We start from the raw sequence: 26,552 nt of genomic DNA, 5'->3' as shown, positions 1-26,552 counted from the left end.
TGAACAAGAAATGTTGAATGCAATATGATTTAATCTTTTGGTGATTCCAATTGAAAGTCCTCTCCAAACAAAAGTCTCCATGCAAATCAAGGTCCTAATTTATTTATGTACTGAAATTTTTGGAAACCCCACGTTCGACAGGTACATCTAAAATACTTGTAACTACGAAGTTACAAGTGCAATAGCGCCTTCCCCCGTTGAATATGTGAAGTGGCGCAGCGGTCACCTTCAAGTCGTGCTTCTTCCTGTGGTCGGCGGCGCGGCGCTTGTCGCGCGCGGGGCGGCTGCTCACCGAGCTGGACGGCAGCGACGACATGCTGCCGTAGCGACGCTTCGACGACAACCTGCAGGTATTCATGTTCAGGGTTCACACGTTCTGGGGCTAGCACTTCATGAGAACAGAAGCTCCATGATCTCTTTATTATATCTATTTTAATTGTTTCGATTTGGAAATCATGTTCGAAGATGTTAGAGTGCGATTTCTAAAGGCCCAAACACCTCTCCCGTCAATTTTTTTTAAAACATGGCATTATATTCATGATCCTTCTAGTATTGTTGACACACGTCAACAATACTAGAAGAGCTATGGTACTACACATGAGCTATGGTAATTTTATAAGGTCCTGAGATAAATAGAGAGACACAAACAAGATTAATACATTTTCTTAAATCTATTGTGTACAATGAGCGGTCTTATCGCTACAAGCGATCTCTTCCAGGCAATCTTTGCCTGGAACCTCAACCTAATTTGCTCGTATTCCGATCTATGCTATGAAAACCTTGAAAATTTATTAGCATACACCATATATCAGGCCAATAAATACATTCAAATTTGTATACATGGTAATATACTTACTAACTCCATTATACCTAAATATGGTAAATGCAGTACCTAACAGACTATCGATTGACGAGAGACGATCAGTTATCTCTCGCCTCTGACGACAACTATGCAAGCCTATTCAAATATTTGACTTACCTAGACTCCCAAGTAGGGTGTTTAGCGAGACTGGCCGGCTTCCTGACCCCGAGCAGCTGCAGTACCTCGGCGTACATGTTCTCTAGTCCTCGCAGTTGCCGTCGGATGGCGCGAGCGTCGCCGGTGGACGCGTCACTGTCCGTCCTACCGTCCAGCAAAGACGAAAGATCTAGACTGCGAGTCGTCGTGGACGTCATGTCGGTTGTGTCTAGACCAAATACTGGAAAAACAATTAGGTGGGCTTGGTGATGTTTGTCAATATTCTACACGTTTTCTTTATGAAGTAAGTTTGGGTATTGTATTTGTAAAATATATTGATGTGGAAATAATTTTATCTACATAATATATTGCTTATTATTCACGTTGAAATTTAATCGCTGTGTTTCCAAAGCATATATATTCAGTCAATGAATACGCAGTGTATACCGATTTATTACTAGTTAATTTCAGACTGATTGAGAAAAGTAGATTAATAAATACATTGATATTAGAAATAGTTTGAATAAATTGTTATAATATTTTGAAAACTTACAATGTTTCTTGTAGTGACTGTCCCGCTTGGAGGAGTGCTTCTTGTGTGAGTGCCAGCGCGGAGACTCCCTGCCGCGTCGCCGCTCCTCCGCGTACTCCGACCGGCCCGGCAAGCTGATCCAACATCACATCAGCGTTCATTGAATAATCAATACTTTCAGGATTATTTAATATGTACACAGCAAAGTGACCCCACCTAATGGTAAGTGGAGTGGGGTTCAATAGAATGTCGACTGACGAGAGATGATTACCCCTCTGCAGTTGACTGTTGGAACCGAACATTCACAGCCTGATCCTAGAACGGGACCCACTTACATGGGCCACTATGGCGGGTTTTAACACCTTGTGTGATATAAAATATATCCTACCAGCAAGAAAATCAATAGCGGCCATATTGTGTGACTAGTTTTACCTTAGTAAATGTGACATTCAATTAGAAAAATTCATGTGAATTATCCATTGAATGTGATTGGTTGATATTTATCAAGGGCTTTAGGAAATAAAAACAATGCACCTGTAGTTATAAAACACTTCTTAGAAGTAGCTAATAGATGCTCAAAATCTGTACATACGGACCATGAAGTCGCTTAGAAATGATTAAATACTGATAAGGATTTTACCTATTCCTCTTATGCATGTCGGAGGACGGCGAGAGCGGTGGCAGGGGAGGGGTGACGGAGCTGTCGGAGCTGGCGGAGGAGTCAAGCCTCATGCCGGCCAGCTTCGGCTCCAGGATCTGCCGCAGTTCGCACTCTACCAGGTCTGCCCACTCGTTCTCACCGCCTGTAACGCAAGTTGATGTAGTAGCTTGAATTTTGAGCGTTTGGACGAAATGATCATTGATCATATTTTAGGAAACGATTGACTTGAGACAAGATTTTTTTTAAATTATATCCCAGTAATTGAAAATTTTGTAACAAAGTGTATAAGAAATTAAATTTAAGGTAGTGTGTGTTTTGACTTTTGTCCTAGTTAAGAGTTCTGAACACTAAAATTATTTATCTATTATTCTAAGTTCATTGAAGACTTTAATAACTAAATTCTTTTTTTATTGTCATTCCAGATCCATCGCTGTAAAATATAGTCTACCATCAGCAATAAAGACCATACTTACTCTGTCCAGGCGGCTGCTGACTGGTGCCAGGCTGCGGCTGCTCCCTGGACCCTACAGCATCAGAATCAGCTGACGTATCGTGCAGGCTGGCCTCTGGTCTTCTGCCGCTGGAGTACGCGACGCTCCCCCTACCTGAGTCCACATTAGATGATTGACCACCGTTCTTATCGTAATCTGGAAAGCATTGGTAAGTCGCCCGGTGAGTAGCGTTAGGTTTCAGCTTTTGTTATTTCGATCTAGCGATGAAATGTGATGGTATGGTTATAGAGTGTGAGCTGGCGTGTTATTGGCTTTACATCAGAGTTCAACTGTTTGCACACTATTGTAAGAGTTGGACGACAGAAGTAGACATTAGGGACCAAATTGGAATTTTAGTAACAAGACATAACATTGTGTAGAAAGAAAGAGAAACGATTTATTTGTGAGTAACAAACATAAAAAGAATAATTAACATAAAATAGCAAAAAAAAAAGAACTGGTAATAATAAGGTATTAGTTGACATTCTATATTTATCCCAATCCTGAGTTGCGTATGTGTAGGGTAAGTGACCAGCTGTAAATCCTTTAATATTATGTAGTAGGTATAGAATTTAACGAGAAAGATATGCGAGATATTTGTCTTATTGCTAAGCATGTGAATGACCGCACGAAAAAACTGCAGGAAGGCACAACTTCCTTACATCTAAAATTGTACTAAACAAACTTGTAACAAATAAAACTGTTCAAATGCTTGATTACTTTATAGCGTTGTAAAAGCAATAAATATTTCAATATGCAAATAAGCAAGAAGATTTAGTTTTCGATCACTTTTATACAATATATCAAATGGTTTGACAGGATTATCTTGACCAATGCGAACGCTTTCAATAAAGCATTGGAAGTTATCAACGTCACGTTATCAGGTTTGCCTTTAGCATTATCTACAATCCTTGATTTAGAATGTCTTATTAACATAATAGGATTAACATTTGGAAACTTTCGCATCGGGTTCACATTGATTTATATTATTTGGGTTATATCTTTAATAAGATAGTCATTTAGTAAATCTGTTATTGATGTTTGTTTTTTTATATTTTTCGTTTAGTAAGCAAATTAATTTTAACTATAAATTATGTACGTCTTATAATAATCTTTAAATTTAGTAGCTAATTTCGTCATCCTTATTTCAATACAATATTATTAATAAGATTAATAATTATAAACATGATAAGGTAAATATTGGTCTTACCTGAACTCGCACCAGACCCAGCTCCTTTTTTTCCATGGGCTTTCAAATCTTCTATCCTACTTGGTGTTTGCCTTGACGAAGAGGGCTGTGGGTTATACGCCTCAACTTTCCCACTAGAGTTGTATACACTATCAGCAGATTTCTGACTCGCACTCTCGTCATTAACCTGTCCAGACGTGGAAGCTTCTTCCCTCTTCTGATTTAATGAATCTGGTGTCCGCCTACTATGGCTTTCAGGCGTTCTTCTGTACACATTTTCCGGGATACGTTGGGATTCTATCGACCTTCCACTGGTCCGAATTCTATCTTTAAAACTTGATCTCCCTTGAGCTATTAATCTGGCTCGGAAGCCTCCGTCATCAGATTCCCTCTCCTCATGCCTGTGAGGGGTCTCTGTTGCTTCTAGAAGATTCCCGTGGGAGTTTCTTCGAGATCTGTCATGGATTTGTGGTGTAGTGACTTCAGGTCTTTGCTGTGGTTCGTCTAGAAGATGGGGATGTGATGCTGCACGTCTCCCTTCCACCAAACCTCGTTGTCTTATGATTTCTCTCTCCAATTGTTGCGGACTCCGCAGGTCGGGTCTTGAGTTTGAGTTATCGAACTGTAATTAGGAAGTAATGCATTCTAATGTGGTACCATCCTATCACTTTCTTATAACTTGTTTGAAAATATTTTTGATAAGTTACTTTGATTATAATATTGGCAAATAGGTATTGCAGTGGAAAGGATTTAAATTATTTCAATATTGTGGAGATAATTTCATCTGTTTAGCTACATCATTTATAATATTGAAATAACTAGAAAACATGTATTGTAAACATGTATTGGTATTCATCTAAAATTATAGTACATGTCCAATGGCATTAGTCAACTGAATTTTATAGTATATGCGTAGTCGATGGTGTTTCTAAATAAATAAATAAAACAAAACAAATCATTAATTTCGAAATGGCATGTTAAATAATTTTAGCGTTACTACAACAATGATTATAAAATATATTTGCATTAATGGAGACGTGCATGTTAATATGTTTTAAAAGGATTCGACAGTCGTGGCTCAATAAAATGTTAATTTGCCAATAAACCTCTATCGAAGTTTGAATATTTATGGACATTTGGCGCCAGCAATTTAACGGTGTTATAAATGAATGTGGACAGTGGTTCTCTACGTTACACTGGAGCGTGCCTGTATTTCTAACAATCAATTATTAGTTTTAATTTTTAACTAGATTTTGCCCGTGGCTCCGCCTGAGCAAGATTTCATTATATTCGAAAGTAAATATATTTTATTATTAATACTTCATCGAACGTCCTTACATATTATATAACAAAGTTCTCTGCTCTGTCTGTGTGTCTGATATGCTACATTTTATCCTGAGAAAATATATATAAGGGGACTTTTATCCCAAAAAAACTCTTTCATGAGGGTAAACTCGCGAGAAAAAGCTAGTAAATAACTAAATCATACATTTTTTATAGATATAAGCTAAACTTTGCAGTGCAGTGCAGAAATATTAAAACTGACTGCTTAGAGAGTCGCAAGTTCGATTTTACGATGCAAACATTTACATAACAAAGTAGTTTTTTTTACAAGTTAGCCTATGCAGAGTCATGTCAAAACATATGGTTGAAAAATTTCACACTCGATTTGAGTATTTGAAGCTTTGATTTAGAAGATAATAGTACGATGGACAGTACCACGTTTTAGCTCATCATTGTGGGTATTTATAGACATTTGATCTCATATAACAATTGCTAATGCACCTGTGAAAACCGTCAGTATAAACGCGGTGGCAACACCTTACGATCATCGCAAGAAATCCTTTTTAAACTGCTTTGTGATTACTTTATTGATATGGTTGCTTTAATAAAAGTATAATCTAGAGTGCTCTGAGAGTAATCTGCATGCAAAAAATAAGTTCCCAGAGAAAGCTTGTTGGGAAAACAAATCTTACCGGTTCAAATGTATTATCAGAAGAATCTTTCTCTCAAATAATATCATTAAGTGACTTATAACAATTTCCGCTACGACATATCAGAGATTCAAGGCTAGAAATAAACAGTTATGTATTGCAAATTGAGAGATGAAGGAAATTGATAGCTTGGTCGGCTTCCGCTAATTAACAAGGACCATGATGGGTTAATTAAGAGCTGGCTGTCAAACGATGCGAACTGATAACAAGTTTGACCAGTCCTGTGGTATTTCTAATAGATTTAAAATATATCATAAATCAGAATTGACGAAGAGAGGTAACATTTGTTTGTCATATCTGTATGGAATTTGTTACAATACCATTTAGATATAGGTTCATTCGAGAGGAATTGAGATTTTGCTTCTCATCGGAGTGTGATAAGAGAGGAAAAGACTATAAGAGAAATCGGAATATTTGTTGGATTATGGATTTTTATAGCAAAACATTAGGTTGTCTGTTTATCATCATGATTATATTAAGTATATCCAGTATCTGAACAACATAAACATCACCCAAGTAACTTTCTCCTCTAATTCTTCAATTATATCGAAATGACATGAGCAAATTTGGATCATGTAACCCAACTTATTCCGTCTCACAAGAGTTCTTTCACACTGCAGATGGAATTGGCGGCTAACAAGTACTCGTTACTATAATTACCGGCCGACGTGAGAAATCCAACTTAATTGTTGGGAACGTACGGCTTTGTTTTGAAGTCAGTGTTGCGACATTACTAAATGAGAACCGATTGAGAAATTAAGTTTTGTGGTAGTATAATAGGGATAGGGGCAAAGGTAAAGCGGATAGAGCCTGACTTTGCGCATTGAAAAAAAAAACAAAGGAATTGAATCAGTTGAAGGAAGTAGCAAAGGGGTGAGAAGTAGAAATAACTTTCCACATAGATGTCATTGTTTCGTCTCAAAATTCAAACAATATCTGATTTAGACAACTTTGTCGACCTATTTTCATTATTAGTCGTAAAATTATGTTTCCATATTTTTGTCTTTTTCATTAGACAGAAAGAGTATATCCAAGGCGAATATCTAGATGTATAGAATGGATTAGAAAATCATCTTGACTATAGCGTCTCTTATCAGAAATTTTATCTATATTCTTCTAACACAATTACCATATACGGTTCATGATGTTATTAACTATTAGTTAGTTTAGTTTAGATTGGTTGTTTAGTCAAAGAGTGTCATTGCTTACCTGACTCTGCGGCCCAGTCTTCAGCGAAGTGAAGTTGCCCATGGATCTAACATCCTCCCTCTGGTACACTGCGCTTCTCCTCCCCGGAGGTCCGTACTGCTGGTACAGGGCGTCGGCCCCAAGAGCTTGTGGTTGAGGCCGGTGGGGTGGCGATGCCAACATCTCTTGTGACCGAGCTTGATGGTTTAACAGCAACTGCTGCTGGACTATCTGTTGCTGCATTAGTTGTCTGGAAGGAAGATATTATCATCATTATCATTCTGTATTAGGAGTTAATGAGAATTATTATAATTTTGGTGGTGCAATGGGTGAGAATTTAATTAGGTAAAATTTGTGGATGTTCTTATTATTTACTACTATATGTGGAAGACAATTTAAATATTTTTTTAGTTTCTGTGATGAATTGTCGTCGTTTACATAATACTCTATAGTCTGATAGTTGTATAAATCTTTCAATCAAAATATTAAGTTAAAAATGAATAGCTGTGCTATTTCGTTTCTTACCTGTGAGGTGAGGGGCTGGGATACGCCAAGTTATTCGCCATCCCGTGTCCATACTGCATCTCGGGCCTGTTCTGCAACACCGGCCTGCCATATATCCCCTGCTCCATTTTCCGAGCCCCTGTATCCCTCGGGGTCACTTGTTCCGGTTCAGGCCTCTTCCTTTCCTCACTGTTATTCAAACTGGGTTCTTCGTTCTTCTCATCACTATTCTCTTTACTCTTAAACCTACTTGATATCATATCTTTGAGTGTGTGGTACGTTTTACTGACAGACTTATTACTCTTAGGTGCGTCTCTCGTATTATCTTTCCCAGTTTCAACAGTCACAGTGATCTGTTTGGAGTCAGGGTTGGCTCCGTAAGTTTTGGCGGGAATGGGAGGTTTCGGTGAATCGTACGTGGGATTCCTTTGGTTCTGGTGCATGTTGTAAGCATAGTTTTCGTGGTACTGTCTGAAGTCGCCCGAGGTTCCCGCTTGGTTCTGTAGAGAATGCGTTCAGTTAACGACCTTATTGTGTTATGGGAAAATAAAAACAATGGCGTATTGGAATTCGTAATGTGGTTTTGTGCCGCGTAGCTGTTTATAAATAAGGTGAAAGGTGCATTGTTATTGTAATTAAGCATAAGTGGGCGCCTGTTTTAGATATTTGTGTCTATTCTTAATATTTTGTTTGCAGTATGGAAGAAGTCCAACTCTTTTGGAGGCTCCACGTTACTCGCTTTTAAAAAATATCAAAGTATTTCATGGTTCTTACTTCAATCTTTGGTAATGAAATCTAATGTATTTCAGATAGAGTAAGATGGAATCAGGAGGAAGTAATCGTGGCCTTAAAACCATGGTTTCCCTGATAATAACACTACATCTTTAGTTAATTTCACTACTATGTAACTATTTAATGTGGAAGTGTATAGATATTTATTAAGAGCTGTTCAATTGTTACCGCAGGAGAATAGCAGTACAAAACCCGACGTGTCTGCTACAAATTATACACATTAAATAACCATTACCGGAATGACACGCGGATTTCCTCCGCATGTACTTTTACATAGGTACAGTCAGCCATAAAAATAGCTAAACATAAAACTCCAAATCCCCTGTACAAATACAATTGAATCATTTTTTCTATATAACATAAGCCATTTTATTGAAGACAAAAAATTGGTAAGAACACAAAAGTATATAGGTGATATATTTGACATTTTTCACCTATTTTTGTAGCCGACTGTACTTTTATTACTTTTGAAAGTAGGCGTTTAATAAGATCTTCCGTTGTTCGCTGAGGGAAGTAAACTTTATATAAGGTTTCTAATTATTGGAAATTATTTAAATTATTTCCGTGTGTTACTCAATTACTGGTCATTATAGTGTACCCAGTAGTGGGACGGTAAACTATGTGATGTTATAATTTATTATATTGAAACTTAATTTATTATATTAAGGTATTAATTGACTGCCTCGGTGGTGTAGTTGTTACGCGGTACGAGTACAACTACAGCGCTGAGTCCTGAGTTCGAATCCCTGGTCGGGCCAAAAAAATAATAACTGGGTTTTTCCATTTTAAAAAATACTCAGCGCAGCTCTAAGGCAGTAAGTTCTGTCGGTGTAATATCTTCATGTCTCGGAAAGCCCGTAAAGCCGTTGGTCCTGCGCCTGATCTCTCTCCGGTCTTGTCCGATAGCCGTCTCACCGGACTATGAGAGTGAAGGAACAGAGTGCTTGTGTATTACGCACACACTTGTGCACTATAATATCTCCTGCGTGATTTCCGTTTAGATTGGCCGCCGTGCCCGAAATTCGGCTAGGAGAGATTATTATGTAGGATATGGTGTCTTGGATGCACTTTTAGTTACTCGTCTAATGCTGAAAATCTAGCTTCCACTTTTATATTTTAATCCATGTTACGTTACGTATAGGAAGTGACGAAACTGAAAGCGGATCTAAGCATGCCATTTGCAAAAGGACAATTTACTTAATGAAATGTAACGGAAAATAGTATCGAAAATAATATCATATAACATTTTAAAAGTGTTAATATTTAAAAACAAAAAATAAAATTTATGATACGTTCAAGTAAACAAAAATAAATAAATTTTATGTAAATAATTTTTAAAATTACTATATCTATATATTAGGTATTTTATACATCCCTGCACGATTAACGATATTTTTACTTAATGTAGACCTAGAAAAACCACATAATTAAACTTTTTTTTGGGTTACTACACTAGTTATTTGAATATTAATTTATTTTTTATAAAATAGACAACTTACTACAAAATACACATAGATCTTTGTAGTTTAATAGGAATACATTATCTAAAATGCTATATTCAAAATATTTAAAAGTCAATAAATCTTATCACATTAAAATACAAATAAAATAAATAACGTATCACGATAGATCCAGGATTAATAACAATTATTAAATAAAAACTCATTTTTAACTACAATTAAAAATATTTCAATATCAAAAAATTATATCCACAAAAGGAAAAACAAAATGAACTTAACCGACACTGGGATTAGGTCTAAATTACCGTAAGATACCATAATTAATTAATATCTATTATACAAACATTTTCCAGCGCAAACTCGACCATTTTACGGGGGCACACACAATCACATCACAAAACACTTTAACCGTGCAGCGCTGCGGTCGCTGTCACCGGATGCGCGGGATCCGCTCGCGCGGTCGCACCGACCGCGTGCGGGCCTACTGCGACGAATGTGAGGCCGGACGGGGGTAATGTAGGCCCCGTAACTCGATCTTTTGTGATCGCGTGTTTGAGATTTATAGGGCTTTTTAAAGTTTCTATTGTATTCGTTTTTTTTTGTTTATCGGTAAAGGTGTGTGTACGGCATGATGTCAACTCAAATTATGTATACTTACATGATTCTATCTCGACTATCATAATTCTAAAGCTATATTTTTATGAGTTAATCTATTACTGATTGTTTAAATATTGAATTCTATTCGCATTTCATAAGACACGTAATAATATAAAAACACTATTTTATTGATGCACGTAACTTAACTTTATTTCTCGGAAGTCGAAAAGCAATGATGTAAGTCAATTTAATTTGACATGTTCAATAAAATATGGTAAACTTTCACTGAGTCATTCGCACCATCGCTAAACAATCACTACGGTTCACCATACATATGAATTGAGTGAAACTGATTTTGAATGCAATTTCTTTTGACACGCAAGTTTTACTTTAAAAACTGGTTCACATGCAAAGCTATAGGCGTTTGTGCTGACTGCTCTACATGGAGAAAATATACTTCTATTGAATTAAAATGGTGACTGAACCACCCAATATTGTTTGTGAAATATTGGTATGTGGTGGGTTGTATCCTTTAGTAGACGAGATATAATGACATTTAACAATAAGTTATGTCGCAGTCGACGTAATTGAGAGAACATTTCGTGATGTTTAATAAAACTTTAATTAACAATAAACATTCATATTTCACAGTGAAAATACTTATTCGAGCAATATTTCACACTATCCTCGTAATTGATGGCCTTTATTCTTGTTATAATATATTTTTTTTATTTTACACTTTGTACACATGGTATACAGGTGGACTTAATGCCATGGGCATTCTCTCCCAGTCAACCTTGGGGTGGTGTAGAGAGGACGGAGGCAGGTGTATAATAAAAAAAAGTGAAACACATAAAAAGAGTAGTAATAAACAAATGTAATATTTTGACGAGCGTATTCACTATTCAGTGTTGGTGAAAGGCGATTAGTAATAATATCCGCTATATTTGTTTTAGCATTCGTCCTAGCAAGGCCGCACCGGAGCAAGGCTCACAACCGTTGGTTTCTCAGTACATGACGCCGCCTCAGCCGTCGCGCATGGTGAATTTTTATAGGCTATTTGTAACACACAACACCACTCTATTTCATAATGTTACCTTACGTCTGCATGTTTGTTAAACGTCCGACTTCGGGTGTTGAGAAGGGTTACTTTTTTCTTTTACATCTGTTTTGTTTTTTTTTTTATTGAGAATTTGGTAGCAAGACATTTTTATGGCTTCTGTCTCTATGAGGTGTAGAATAGATCAATTTGCCGGATTCTTGGTGATTAAAAAATAGAATATGCCTAAATAAATCTCTTAGTTTGTGATAATATTACTTATAATAAATTCCACGGCATAGTTTAACGTTGTTTGCGCTTTACAAAATTCCATATGTGGATTAAATTGTTATGCAGGCCCGACGGTAACTTCTACAATTCAATTGTAGTTTATGAGAAAATGACTCAGAATCAGTATGTCGGCCTACAAATACATTTGGTACAACACAAGTATTTATGTTTACAGTGCTTTTTTTTTATACCTGTAAGTGGAGTGGTGTCCAACAGAATGTCGACTGAGGTGATTACCCATCGACAGTTGTTACAATTATGTCGGCCTGTTGGAACTGACCACTATGGCGGGTTTTAACACTTTGTGCACGGTGGTCGCTATCCGGGCGGATATAAAATATATCCTACCACCAGCCATTCATGACTGATTCTCAGTTTCGTATCATTCCACTGTTTATTATACAGTTTTATCTCAGAGAGGTCACAAATACCAATCCGTACTTCAGATCAACAACAACCAATTCAGATTCATTTTATCGAACAAGATTTTGAATGCCAGTCGGAATCGAACCCCTTTGCATCTGAATCACTGTTAGGTTAGGATAGAGAAGACTAGCGACGTTGACCATAGGTCTGTGGGATTAACGTACTTTTTTAATCTATTCTATACTATCAGCTTATGATTATAGAGTCGATTTTGTATTTGACGTTTTCACGTATGCTTACCAATAGTCTGAGATGGACAATTCTATGAAATTCTTTGTCACGTATGCTATGATTCATGTGATGACGTCACGAACCCACACACGGCTCAAATAAGATTTTACGACCAAATATAATTCTTGCATACAGATCGTGATAAGCCTTGCTAATTTTATGTATGGGAGAATTTTTATTCGTAAAATCTAGGTAACATTTTAAGTCACGTTTAAGATTCTCAACGATGGTTAAAATTCCAGTTTTCTAAAGTTGCTTTGTCATGATTTTTCGCAGCAAAACTGTTATATCGCACTCTTAAAATAATTACCTATTTTAAAATTGTTAATTTGTAGCAGTCGTCGGAAAATTAATTTTTGTTTGCTACCTTTTTTTTGAAGTTGCTATAAAATTGAGCTTATTAAAGATAGGTAAAAAATTAAATCTATAGCATGAAAAAAAAAAATGGGAAAAAACTTAAAGGACGCATACAGAAATTGGTTGTTTGACGATCCCCACAAATTGTCAATTTTGAATATTATTAAGAGTGCGATATAGTGGCCCACGTACGTGTCGCGTTCCGGCGTATCAATGGCTAAAACTAAGTTCTTTAAAGTTGCATTGTCATGATTTTTCGCAGCTAAACCGTTAGTTAAATATACGTGTCGCGTTCCAGGATTAGCCTGTGTATATGTGATTCCAACAGGCCGGCATAATTATGTCGACTGCCGAGGGATAATCATCTCTCGTCAGTCGACATTCTATTGAACCCCACTCCACTTACCATCAGGTGCAGCGTGTCACTGCCGTGCCATAAAAAAAGTAAAAAATGGTGTTCTAGCATATTGACCGAATTCGGTAAATGCAAATTACACGACTTAACCGCAGTGAGACGTTCTAAGAAGTATTTTATTTTCCAAAAATTATGACGAATCGATTGACTGCTCACAAACCGGTGCAACATCATTCGGAATTTCAAAGCTTTGCCGTTATGATGGATACAAATTCGAGCATTAAGATTCGTACCTACTTTTCTTTCAAGAAATTATACGAAAAATAACTATTTCAGGCGCAGTAGTGACGATACGCTTGACGGTAAGCGAAGTTGGGTCCAAATAGACAACTGATTAATAAAGCTATCTTATTAGATGCTGCCTACACAGGACTTTTGAATATAGACCTATCACTTACTTAATAAAAGGGTGAAAATGTGATGATTGCTCACGGTTCTGTGATTGGTATTCTACCTAAAAGCAAACATTTTTCTATAAACAAGGAGACAACAAAGTTTTATTATGAAATCTACAAGAACGACATTGTATTACCGTCTGCAGTAAAAATAACAAAAATAGCAACAAACATCAATATTCAGTGACAAGCGATAACAATCCTTCATGACGCCACTGATTCCCTATTCCGCATTCGACCTTGGCTCGGCCGCTTATAAGGAGCCTTGCATCGGCATTCAACAGGCAATAGGGTTGATAATCGCGTGACCTCATTCCATAGGATGCGAGCCATCGACCGTAGTGGTATGTTATTAATATAAAGTTTGTCATCACTAGATATAGGAGACAGGTGGTTGTGCAGTTTTGATGTAGGATTTCTATATATAAAACCCTTTTTACCTACGCAGTTACTGGACATAATAGTACAAATATAATGTCAATTAACCTTCTTTCATGTCAGAATTATGCAGGCCTGCTTAGTCATGTGGCGGACCAAGCCGGAACGGATCATTATGCTGGAATTTTCAACGACTGACAGTATGATTTACAAGTTTTTTTAATGACGCCACTGTAACTAATGGTAAATCGCTTGTGGATAGAGAAGATGGTCATACCTATCAACTTAGAGATGATTATGTTCCTATAGACCTTATCAGTTTTATTATTGAGTTTTTAAAGTGAACTATAGAATCCACTCTCCATAAGGGTTCAAATCCAACTTTACTAAAATCCAACTTGCCCTTTTATTTAACTTTTATCCCTCGCAATGCTAGTTATGTCATTAAGTAACATCGTTAAATCTTTTTTGTATTACATGTCACCACCCACTGGCGCTTCAATAAAATAAAACCAAGTCCAACTAATGAGTCCAATAGTTGTCAGCAGTCAAGCTATTATTTATCATCTGCTTTCACCGTAATCTTCATTTTGCTATTATGTCGGCTTGAGCGATGGGTGTCATTATAAATTTAAAACTCATCCTCAATCTAACACATTATTTAATCTTTTTTAGATTTTATTAACCGATGTAATAAACTAATAAACATCGAAATTGTTGGATAATACCTTATTCCAAAAGAGTAATACCAGAGTTTCTGCCCGTTCTTCTTTGGTGAGAATTGCTTTCCGAACTGGTGGTAGAGTTAATATTGACGGCATCTAAATAATGTATTACGTTTGACAGATTCATATAAATTATTTCATTTCATTTTAATATAAAGGATCTATCCCATAGGAATTAAGGAAAAGGAATAACTAAACGCAATGAATTGTCCTTTGTTCTCAATTATCCCTATTATATTAGATGTAAACAAAAGGTATATTTGAAAGAAAGTATTCTTAGAATAGACCTACATTTTTTTTCGTTCTTTAAAGATGTTAGCTTATTACGCGACTCATCATACATTTTAAAATACATTAATCATTTCTCTTATATAAGATTTTCGAAGTCACTTCCCGATATCAAAGCGGGCTTCGTGTATGCTCATTACCTGGCAAGTGAGGGCAAGGAACTCACCGGTCACGGCTGATAAACATCCAGAGAGAACGTTTCCTTTATAATTGTAATTCACTGCGTTACCTTGAATGTTTTTTCTATTACACCTTGTTATGAATGTGAAGTGTCCAAAACATGTCTTATGTCTTTAACTACTTTCAAATGGCCAACGTCAACTTGATACACAGCTAATGTAGAATTACTCATTTGACTGCTACTTGACTAAGTTACTTTTATTTTTATTTATTTATTGCACTTAATATACAAATGTATACAGGTGGACTTAATGCCATAGGCATTCTCTACCAGTCAACCTTAGGGTGGTGCAGAGATAATCAAGGTAGGTGCATCACGATAATATGACATTGAAAAAGAAGGTATATATAAAATACCTATAATAACTATAAATACAATATAAGTAACATTGTAACTATCAAAATACATAAAATACATATTATAATTACATAAACATATACGTATAAATATACATATATACATAAGAATATAATGTAATATTATAAGTTAAGGTGGTGACTATTCCGCTTCATTCAGCAGTAACTGTCGAACTCTTTTTTTGAAGGCAAACCGAGTGGTTGACGATCTGATTTATATATATACTTTTGTGGGTTTGCTATATTTTATTTAACGAACTAGCAACTGCTGGCGGCTTTTCGAACTTGGTAAGACTTTTTTCGGGATAAAGGTCCTACTATAAATTTTTCCGAGATAAAAATTTGCTCATGTCCTTTCGAGAGACATAAAATACCAACCAAATATCATCGAAATACGATCGGTAATTGTCGAGTTGCGTTTAGAAAGAGGGGTCGGGGGACTTGTTTTATAATATATAGGGAAGTATTTACTCGGGTACTGGATATTAATACCTATTTTATTTTAATATGCCTAATTTGCTATTAAATTCTTATATAGAGATACCTGTTTTCGTTGAAGATACTCGTAGTCTTTCACTATTCACTCTTATTTCCTTTTCATACTTACCAGCTTTTTATAAATTAGCATTAATGACTTCGATTACAATAATAATTTTATATTTTCACTTTTAAAATTAGATAACCTTTACTAACAATATTTAACCTTTTACTTTCATTTTGATTTTATAACCTTATGACAATGCATTTTGTGATAATCTATCAGAGCTTTCTATTTTATCGAAACTGTAAACCCAACTTTCAACAGTAACCATTACACGGCAAACTTGACGGAATATTTATTCGGTTATTTAGTCATTTTCTTATTACTTAGTTAAGTGGATGTAATGGAGACAATTTATACAACTGGAGCGAGAAGCTACACTTTATTATTATGAAAGTGTGTCTTGGAACAAAATTATAGGAGTCTAGGCATTTCGTTTATCGATTAGGAAAGTAATGCAAATGATATAGGTACGGTTTTAGAAGAGAAAGTACTTGTTTGCATAGTTTACTGGTTGCTATCTCTAATCGTTTTACCAGTCTAGTTACAGGATCGGTTGGTTTAACATGTTTGTTTCAAGTAATCAGTATCTTTCTCTTAATGCTTCTCGTTTTTTGCATCTATAATACTTTGATTCGCATAATTATGAGTACGAAAATTAACTTTAGTGATACATCTCGAAGACTTATTTAAATTATAATCAATTTTATCAAAATTACACTCTTATCAACATAAAAGATCACGACTACACCGACACGGGACGGGCAGAGTATAGGTGCTCTATTGATTCGCAGAGGTCATTTATATTCCTTAATGTGATAGAATGTGAGAGTAGGAAGATCTTACATAACTCCGTTTCCAGACACCTAACGTGTTTATTGGACTAGAAAAAATTTATTGCTTCTTCTTCATCAGTCGAATTTCACTGCTAAAGTCCATTGACTTTACACTCATAAGATGACTGATTGATTACTCTAATCTTTTCCTTGTTCAAAGTATAAGTTTATTATAAATCTTGCAGCAACGTCCTTTCTAGATCTTCATCAGTTAAATGACTCGGATTGCGAAACCACCTCATTAACCGCGGCATATGTTAGTAACTTATCTAGTAGATTAGGAGATACACAATGCTAATAGTTTGCTGATTGCTTGTAATTAACAAACTGAGTCTTTCAACACGACTTTAATTGGTGTTAAAGTTTAATCAAGTCAAATATCTGAGTGACTAAATATGGTTAAATTTACATGTGTAGTTTTGAGAAGGCCACTGTTAATTATAGAAAGAGAGGGAACTTCAGAATTGAGAAATTTGAAGGTTAACATTTTGAAAATTATAAGGCCTACGTAGGGGCAGAAAGACCACACTATCAACCTCTATACTCCTATTAGAGGAGGCCTTCTGTCCTTGTCCTATTTAATTATCATATCTGTACCTAGGATTCGATAATTTCAAAACGTGACGCAAGTATTGTTCGTTCATGGTTCTATTTTTACAATTATTAGTAAATGCTTATCTCCTACAATTCATTAGTGTCTGGTGTTAAAAAGTAATTAGCTATCTCCATATTAAGATTACGTATTCTTATAATATGGCAAATACTAATCCGTGATGGTAAAGTTTTATCTTTATATTTATCCAACAAGTGCTATGATTCGGTGCTTTTAATGCGAAGTCATACATGGCTTTTGGTTGTAAACGGATTTCTCGAATTCAATATTACCCTTTTTAGATCCACAATAATTGACGTAGCAACACATTAAGACGTTTTTATAATAATAATAAATAGTACCAAAAGGCTAGTATACAAAACGTAAGTCAGTTGTCTGTTACAAAAGAAAAAAAACTTCATAAAACTACACCCAAGAAGTGTTTAATACTAAAGGCATCATACGTTATTACGTTTAACTTTAATGTTAGAATCTTTTATTTAGAACTAATGGATGTAAATATCGCTTCGATTACACCTTCCGATTACGTATTTGAAAATCAAATCGTCTATAGGCGTCACAAATAGACGTAATTCGTATGCGTCGCCCTCGGAAACGGTAATGGGCGATGGTTTTGTCACCTACAGTTATCTGCTGTTCCAGTTAAGGGTTTGTACGTGCGTAGGGTGAAAATTAACCCGCCACGTCGGAAGTCGTGAAGGAAGTGTGTTTCCTCTGGGGATTTTATATATTTAGTTTTATTGATTTAAGTTCCGTAGCTAAGCTTGTGGATTGCGCGATGGGAAATTTTGTTTGTTTCCGTATATTACATTTGTACCGACTTCGTCCTTCGTAGATTAACCCCCTTATTTGTCTAAGGACGGAGCAATGCTGCGATAACAAATCTGTTTCTCAGCTTTGTTTATCTGACAGCCAACTAGCTTCAAGTTGTATCTCAATATTAGCCAATCACAATGGCCCTATGTCTACGCACTGCGAAGGCTGCCATACCGTCAGCACTGAGAAAGACTTGTTATCACAGCAATGCGCCGTCCTTAGATAAATAACGTCTATGATTCTATGAATAAGGGGGTAAGTATACAAGCTACTTTATAGTATAGTAGCCAAGTGACCTCAAAGCACCTGACGGTAACTGGATTAGGGTCCAATAGAATGTCGACTAACGAGATTTGATACCCCTCGGCAGTCGACACAATTATGCTCCATATATAGAGATATAGGGCTCCCCTGATGATAATAAACTTACTAATTATATAATAACTTATCTAATGCAATAGAATTATGCTGTAGATGAAACAGTGTGTGTATAGTTCTACTATGTATTAACTTATTGTGGATTTTCGTTACTTATGGACAATTATCATTTACAACCACATAACTGCTTAAAAGTTCTTTCACCGGGATTTGAATCAGATTATCTCAGAATGATTTCTTAAGTTTACGCGCATGTAAGACATTTAAATTAAACTATTTTACGAATTTTATCGCGGTTTTAGATTATCTCAGGTTACCATTCATTACCTCCTCTTGTTGGTTATTCCTCACCCAACCTTCCGCTGTTTGTCATTCGCAGCTCCTCATCGCTAATTTGAATACATCAGCAATTGTAATGGTGTCCACGTGCCAAAGTATTGGATGTCCAATTAGCAATTCGTTTGTGTTGCTAATTGAATCGTTTGTAAATGTCATAAGTGTCAGAATTGCTTGTTGTTTGTTTTGTAAGGTTTACGAGATATTTGATGTAATGTTAGATATTATAATCAATGTATTATTGCTTTATAGTTATCCAACCGACTAAGCAAAAGACTCATGTTGAACTTTATTAGTGTGATGTTTTTAAAGATATTTTGTTTGAATACCTATTAGTAATAGTGTTAATAAATCACAATCCAAATTATGTTACGTATTTACATTGTTTCTGGTATCCCAAAGTACAATAGCCTAGTTTGGGTACCCCTGGCAAATATGTTATTTTTTGTTTTTAATAATTTCTTGTAATTGGTAACTATTAAAATTGTAAACAAAACTCGGTTATTTACAATTTTCTTTATTATTATTATTACTAAACCGTAAACCGTCTCTATTATAAACCATATTTTGCTTATTACTGACTTGCTAGCTACCTTTATTAAAAACCACATACCTCAGCGTGGGTCCAAGCGGACAGTGCTTTGGGCGGCGTATCAGGAGCGACGGCGCCGAGTCTGCCCCGCTTCCTGGCCTCCTGCAGGATAGGAACTTTCGAGTTCTTGTCTCCAGAGGACAGGATCACCTCGCGCTCTATCTGTTGGAAATAGTTTTGATTAAGGTTCAGCGCTAAAGCATTTTAGATCTTATTGATAATGGGACTATGGATGAATTTATATTTGCCATGTTTGTAAGTAGTTTTTTTAACTTATTAAATTACGTGTTTAATACATAAAAGTGTTTTTATAAACGTCATACTTGTGATGAATGGCAGTTTTACCAAAATAATCGTTTTTTTTTATCATTGTTATAAAATGATGCTTTGGACACAAATTGAACCGAACGCCTTGTCACGGCCAGGATATGTTGCATTACATATCGTCGAGGATGGTATAATACCGGATCACTAGCATAGCATAAGTACATCGTAAGTGATAAAAAGTTAAGTATTATGAATCAAAAGTTTAGTACAATAAATGTCAATTTCAATTTGACTTTCTTCGTCCTTAACATATTATTGTACGAAATAGTTACGAATTCTTGCATTATCCTCGACAGTATGTAAATACAACTATATAATTGTATCGAAGCGCTCAATTATAACAACAAGTCGTTTGGGGCACTTTAATAAAACGCTGTAATCTTATAACAAAAAACTCCATACCTTTTTTTAGGTTCACGGTTTATAAAGTTAAAAATAAAATTATATAAGGTATATCAACACAAAACACACACTTTCTATATTATCAAATTATTATAAACTCATATATCTACAAATAACACTTGAAACTTTCTCTTATAAAATTTATTTGAAAGCAATACAGCAACGACAAACGAACAGACGTCAAGACGGATCTATGATAGTATAAAAATTAACTTTCGCTGCATCACAAAGGACCGTAAAAACCTTGGAGAAACCGCGGATACGTTCAGACGATAGTGGGGTTTTGTCGGGAAGTAAGACGAGAAATTAGGGAGTTCATTCATTAAGGAATGTAATAAATCAGACAAACTCACGCCTTTTAATTAAAGGGGAAAGCAGAAGCGCAACTGGTGCACCAATTTTCGGCGTGTATATTCCGTCCCAGCATGTGATAAGTGGTGAGCCATATCGAGCACAAATTCCAGATATCGGGCTACTGTGTACAAAGACCCAATATCACTTTGCCCTACACGGGGATTGAACCCGAGACACGACACGAGAGATTGAAAATACGCATGCGTCCAGGGACAGTATTAAGAAGGTAGCTACTGGGTTCGAGGCGATAGGGCTGCTACTAAAAACTAACATGGCTGAGACAGGCTTCTTGATTCTTTCAACTGACAATATCAGAGCCTGTTCCTTAGTTATCAGTAGCAAAAGGAAAGTAAAGTCACTTACAGAAAAAACTAGATACCAGACTCTTATTTAGCATTAAAATACTTGTCAGACATATAAATAATAACACAACGTAATATCTTATTGGCATTAAGTGTAAGCTGGTTTTATTTTTGTTTATTGTGTAACGAGATTAATGAACTTGCATAATATTTGCGTATATAATATTAATTGCATTATTATTACAAGTTTCACGTTGGCGTGTGTCTGAGTATGTACGATTTAGTATATATTTGCCACTTAGAACTACCTGAATTAATCCTTCCTAGTTGAATTTCGACCACGGCGGTCAGTCTCAACGGCGTTTAGCCAGGGACGCAGGAGATATTATAGCGCAATACACAGGTGCACTCTCTGTTCCTTCACTCTCATAGTCCGGTGAGACGGCAATCCGACATGACCGCAGGGAGATCAGGCGCAAGACCAACGACTTTACGCGTTTTTCCCAAGGCACGGAGGTATCCCCGAAAAATTTACTTACTCGAGCTGCGGCTGAGTAATTTTTTAGATTGAAAAATAATAATTATTTTTGAACCGACCGAATTATACCAAGATTAGGCAAATTTTTTAACATGAAAATACAGTAACATAATTTACTATTTTTAATCGAAAACATTAATTAAGGAATTGGAGATAATTTTACATTGTTACAATTAGGGAACAATGTACTATTGTTGTGTCAAGTGTATATCTCACGGAAACACCTTGTTAGAACATAACACATCACCTATTCAAAGCCTAATTTATCTGCTTTACGGAGCGGACATTGAGAAAATTGTCATACAAAAATTTTGCGCTATTGCCATGGTTACTCAATCTATCACGAAATAACAAAACACCAATATAAAATACTACACATTTCTTCCATATCACGATTTGCACATTTTTAATGCGTATATTAGCATTTTTTGGTATCTTTGTTATTTTTGTATCAATATCTATCTATCGTTGAGACAGCTCGTCATACGGACATTTCAAATAAGACAACGACTTATTACCAAATGGTAATAATGAGCACAAATTTGGTTTTGATGTGCGGTCTATAACTAATTATACTGTTTAATCTCTTTGGTTTATACCGATTTACTGCATCTATATTATGTCATGGTACATTACTATCCTCTACCCGCTCATATCCAACAAAGATCATGAAACATCAAACATGTCCTTTAGCCAATAGGGGACCGGACTCATTTTTGTTCTTTACTATTATCAAATATTTACGTTATATAAATTATAACACAGAAAGAATTATTTAAATCCGATAAAAATCAACAAGTTATAAGACTTTCAATTTCGGTGGGGGGTAAGTAACAAGAAACAAAAAAGAGGCGCAATACCCACGTGTGACGTCATCGGGCATTACGACGCGTGCGAAAGAATGAGATGAAGCGATATCCCCACTTCACGCCCACTTCGGCACATAGTAATATTTGAAATATGAATAACTGGCTCATTTTTTAACCAATTTTAATGCAGTTTTCGCAGGAGGGTTTCTTTTTCATATTATTAACCATTACATATAGAATAATGTACAAAATCAAACACAGGACGGTCCCCTATTATATCTTTTAAAACATTTTACTTGGATTTTATTAGTGATTTCCTATGTCTACGCGAATTCGACATCGAAATGAAACCAAGTCTCGGATTTTATAGCGTTTTTTATTCAGTATTTTAGTTTTCTCCCGACGTTTTGAAGACATAACAGCCTCCATGGTTATGGAACAGTAAGGAGTTAATCCTCCGAAAAGTCAAACCTACAATAGTTACCTACTTTCTAACTGTAAATCCTTCGTAAGGTCGGGAAGAAGTTAAAATATATAAAAAAAGATAAAATCCAAAAACTATTTTTTTTTCAATGGTTTTAACTACTTCAACACTTGAATCCTTTATATATAAAGTGGCAATTATTAGAATAATCAAAACATTACCCAATCAGGAGTACAGTTCACAACCCGTAACCTGTCGTATGAACAAGCTCCATCCATCACAACATAAAAGCAGTAGTAGTTACATCAATTTTAATTTCACATCGCATAAAATAAATCATAATAGCATTGACAATGATTAATAATGTCACAACAAAATTATTTCACGTTAATCTGCAACTGCAATTTTGCTATCTTGCATCCGCGGCAATCAGCATCGCGCTCCAGCCAATGATGGATGGACGTGGATAAAGGTATAAACAGGTCTTTGACTTGTGCGCAAGTGACTAATAAAGGATGGTTGGAATAGTATTTGTGATTTTGGCAGATCTCTGCGCTAGTTTTCTATATATTTTGTTTTATAATAGGACAGTTTTTTATATTTTAATGTAACAGAAAATGATACGAAAAAGACATTCTATGAAATCAATATTACAATTGTTTGAAAAATAAAGCAGTTATACATATTTGAAATATTGTTATGTGTAAGAGGGGCATGGAGTGGTTATCGCACTATCTCTTTCACACGCATTCAACGGTCTGATCGGTGACACTAAGTGACGTCACTGGTTGCTATTATTGTTATTTAACAGCTACGCCCTCCACCAAATGTATGTATGCTTATAACATATTTATTAGTGCGTAGATTTAGAAAATTATTCTGCCGTTAAATTTTGGATATCATACATTCTTGACAAACGTATTTATGTAAATAAAAGTAGCGAATACTTATGTGTACTTAATGTCCTCATGATAATTTTGTCCTTTTTACGTTAGAAGCGAAATCCATATCTTTTTAACATTAATATCTCAAACATAATACTCCAGTCAAATCATTGAACATGATAGCAAGCCTGGCCAACGACAATTTTTCTTTAAGCATTCTTTACTTTGAGCAAAAACATACCTTAATTCTTGTTGGAATTAGATTAAGCCACACCTATCCTTTTTGTAATTTGATTGATTCACCTATCCATATTCTTTAAAGAAAGAAAAAGAGAACTTACAGGAAACTTGGCGGAGTGTGTGTGCAGCGCAGCGGGGGCGGAGGGCGCAGGCGCGCCGGGCAACGCGGCCTCAGGCGCCGGCGGCATCCTGTACGGCGGGACGCTATCGAGTGTGCCTGCGAAAAACGAGTGAGGTTAGACAATGGTTCGGGACGTTGGTGTAGGGTCAATGAACTTTAAATCAAAATAAGGGGTGAATAAAAATAAATATTATAATGCTTTTAAAGATAGATAATCTCTGTATAGTTGCACTTTCCTTGGTACACCTTAACAGTGAGGTGTTGTGTTTACCATACAAGAAAAAAACTCACTACTATAAATAACGAAGTATTTTTGTACTGCTAATGCATTTAACTGCAAAAAACTTTTTTTCCCAAATAGGAAAGTTTAGAAAATGAAGAAAACAGCGTTATTTCCATCGGCGTGTGTTTTCTATAGGAAAATGTAGCGGCACCGGTCGCTGCAACCTGTCTGTCTGTACGCGTTTGTATAGAGAATGGTAGACAATAGCACGGATGTACTAAGTGGTGTTCCCGTAGTTATGTGATACAAGTGTTAATGTATTAGCGAGATAATAACGGATATTTATATCATATTTTGATTGTTTGTTATTTGTAAGATAAAAGTTAGGAATTTAATACAAATGGCGTTTTGTTAAGATACTTACGAATAGAAATCCTTTTGTTCTTAATCAAATAATTTGACAGTAAAAGAGATAAAAAACTAATTAGGAAAATGGCTATTATAATTTTTTATACGGTAGACCCAAGCTTCTGAGTTAACCATGGTAGTACTTCTGGCTCCAGAGAACAAAATGAAATGCGTTTTTTAATATCGTCCTGTATTTAAAAAACACTACTGGAACCTTAAAAAACTACCATTCTTTTTCATAATCCTCAATTCTCCATCAAGGCCAGAGGTTCCCAATCTTTTTTTCTCATAGACCACTTTCAAAATTTTGCTGGTTCCACTGGAACCCCAGCAGCTTAATTTCTACTATATTTCCAAGAATATGCAAGATTTTACATGTAACAGTTGCTGAGCGTTTTAAAATTTATCTGCTTACATTGATAGGTGGTCAAGCCACATTTTAGTTTTTTTTAAGTCTTCGAAACGTCAGGAGAAAACTAAAACATTAAAACCGCGATAAAATCCAAAAAAATGTTTAATTTTAATTTTAGTTTTTCTTTGTCAAAACTAGATAAATTTTCGTGGATGCTCGCTTATGAATTGTGAACCCTTATTTTTTGGTCGTTCATCGTGTCTCCCGTGGACCTTGGGGCTCACTTTGGGACTCTGGTCTGGGCAATGAAAAAATCTGCAGTTGTACACTTATAATTTTTTTTATCTATTTTTAAATCGCTCTACGTTTCCATCTCAGACCACTACTGACGCTTCCTACAATTATTTATGCTATTTTATCGTACAGTTTGAAGATATAAATCAAGAATACTGTTAACTCAATTGTAATGATAAATTACTCTCATGCCATTTCATTTGATACGGAATTAGGACGAGATTGTAAACTTTCGTTTGCGCCTGCGCACGTATTTTCCAGAAAAAAGTGTGTGACTCGAAGTCCGTTATACTAGTCAAGTTCTTAGAATATGTTTAGTAGTTTTATTGAGTATTACAAATTGATACTAAATTACACTTTTGTCTACCCCTGATAAGGGAAGGCTTGATGCTATGTATGTATGTGTGGAATAAGAAAAGTACCCAATAAAACCCAACCCAAAAACACGATTGAAATATTTCAATTGGACCACTCCGTAAGTATATCCTATTAAATAAAAAACAGTTGTGATAAAAGGTTAATTAATGACTTAATTTGGAAGTAACAAACATAAAATACACTTCGAATCGATAACCTTCTTTTTTAAGTCTGTTAAACAAGACCTTCTTCAGGCAAGAATTCTTGTGGCCCTATAACCGATTTACCACTTCATCATCATCATCAGGCACATAAAGTCCACTGGTGAACATAGACCTCCCTTAAAGGCTTCACACTTCATTGATTACCCATTTCAATTGACTCTATCATCTCTATGTTCACTATGAATTATTTTCTAAATTATTTTATTTCATTATTTCATTTCCTATGTCCCTTATAATACAGAATTTAAAAACCCCTCGATTAAACCTCACCACAAATCGATCGAACCATTGCTAATGTGTCAATTAATCATGAAGAGCATGAGACATAAGAATTTCGTCCAAATTGCCACCACGTCTTACAGTTCGTTTAGTTTTTTCGAAGATCCAATTTGCGAACACGTTCCTCTCAGCTGAATAACGGTACTCTTTGTAGGGAATGCGTATTGTGTCATTTTAATCATTTTTATAATAAGCCTGTGCTCCCGAAGGCAATCATGTTTAATGGGTTTGAGAGTATGAGGCACTACGGAGTACGTGTCCGAAAACCGAAGTTGAAACTTCACGATTTATAACCCAACTGTAGTCATTATAACAAAATCGCGAAGGATTTTTTTGGCTATCCTTATTTTATGTTAGCATTCTATGTGCACAGCGTGATGCGCAGATCTAATTTAAGTAGTTACAGCTGTTGGACAGATGTCAAAATACTTTGATATTCGCACATAAACAAACC

General features: G+C 35.6%; 1 protein-coding gene across 2 annotated transcripts in view; it reads right to left on the bottom strand.

The window, feature by feature from the left end:
• LOC115447416 overlaps positions 1–26,552 on the bottom strand; it is an 83,891-nt gene that overhangs the window by 3,660 nt on the left and 53,679 nt on the right. For both annotated transcript variants that reach the window (XM_037437521.1, XM_030174447.2), the window contains 10 exons: positions 23,942–24,057; positions 19,582–19,722; positions 7,539–8,017; positions 7,035–7,263; positions 3,853–4,453; positions 2,625–2,798; positions 2,131–2,293; positions 1,512–1,624; positions 980–1,199; positions 227–344 (listed from right to left, as the gene is read on the bottom strand). In XM_037437521.1, the coding sequence (XP_037293418.1) occupies positions 227–344; positions 980–1,199; positions 1,512–1,624; positions 2,131–2,293; positions 2,625–2,798; positions 3,853–4,453; positions 7,035–7,263; positions 7,539–8,017; positions 19,582–19,722; positions 23,942–24,057 (2,354 nt within the window). The remainder of the gene's footprint in view (positions 1–226; positions 345–979; positions 1,200–1,511; positions 1,625–2,130; positions 2,294–2,624; positions 2,799–3,852; positions 4,454–7,034; positions 7,264–7,538; positions 8,018–19,581; positions 19,723–23,941; positions 24,058–26,552) is intronic.

This window comes from Manduca sexta, chromosome 11 (assembly GCF_014839805.1).
Source record: "Manduca sexta isolate Smith_Timp_Sample1 chromosome 11, JHU_Msex_v1.0, whole genome shotgun sequence".
Classification (NCBI taxonomy): domain Eukaryota; kingdom Metazoa; phylum Arthropoda; class Insecta; order Lepidoptera; family Sphingidae; genus Manduca; species Manduca sexta.
This window is presented reverse-complemented; position numbering and strand designations above follow the sequence as displayed.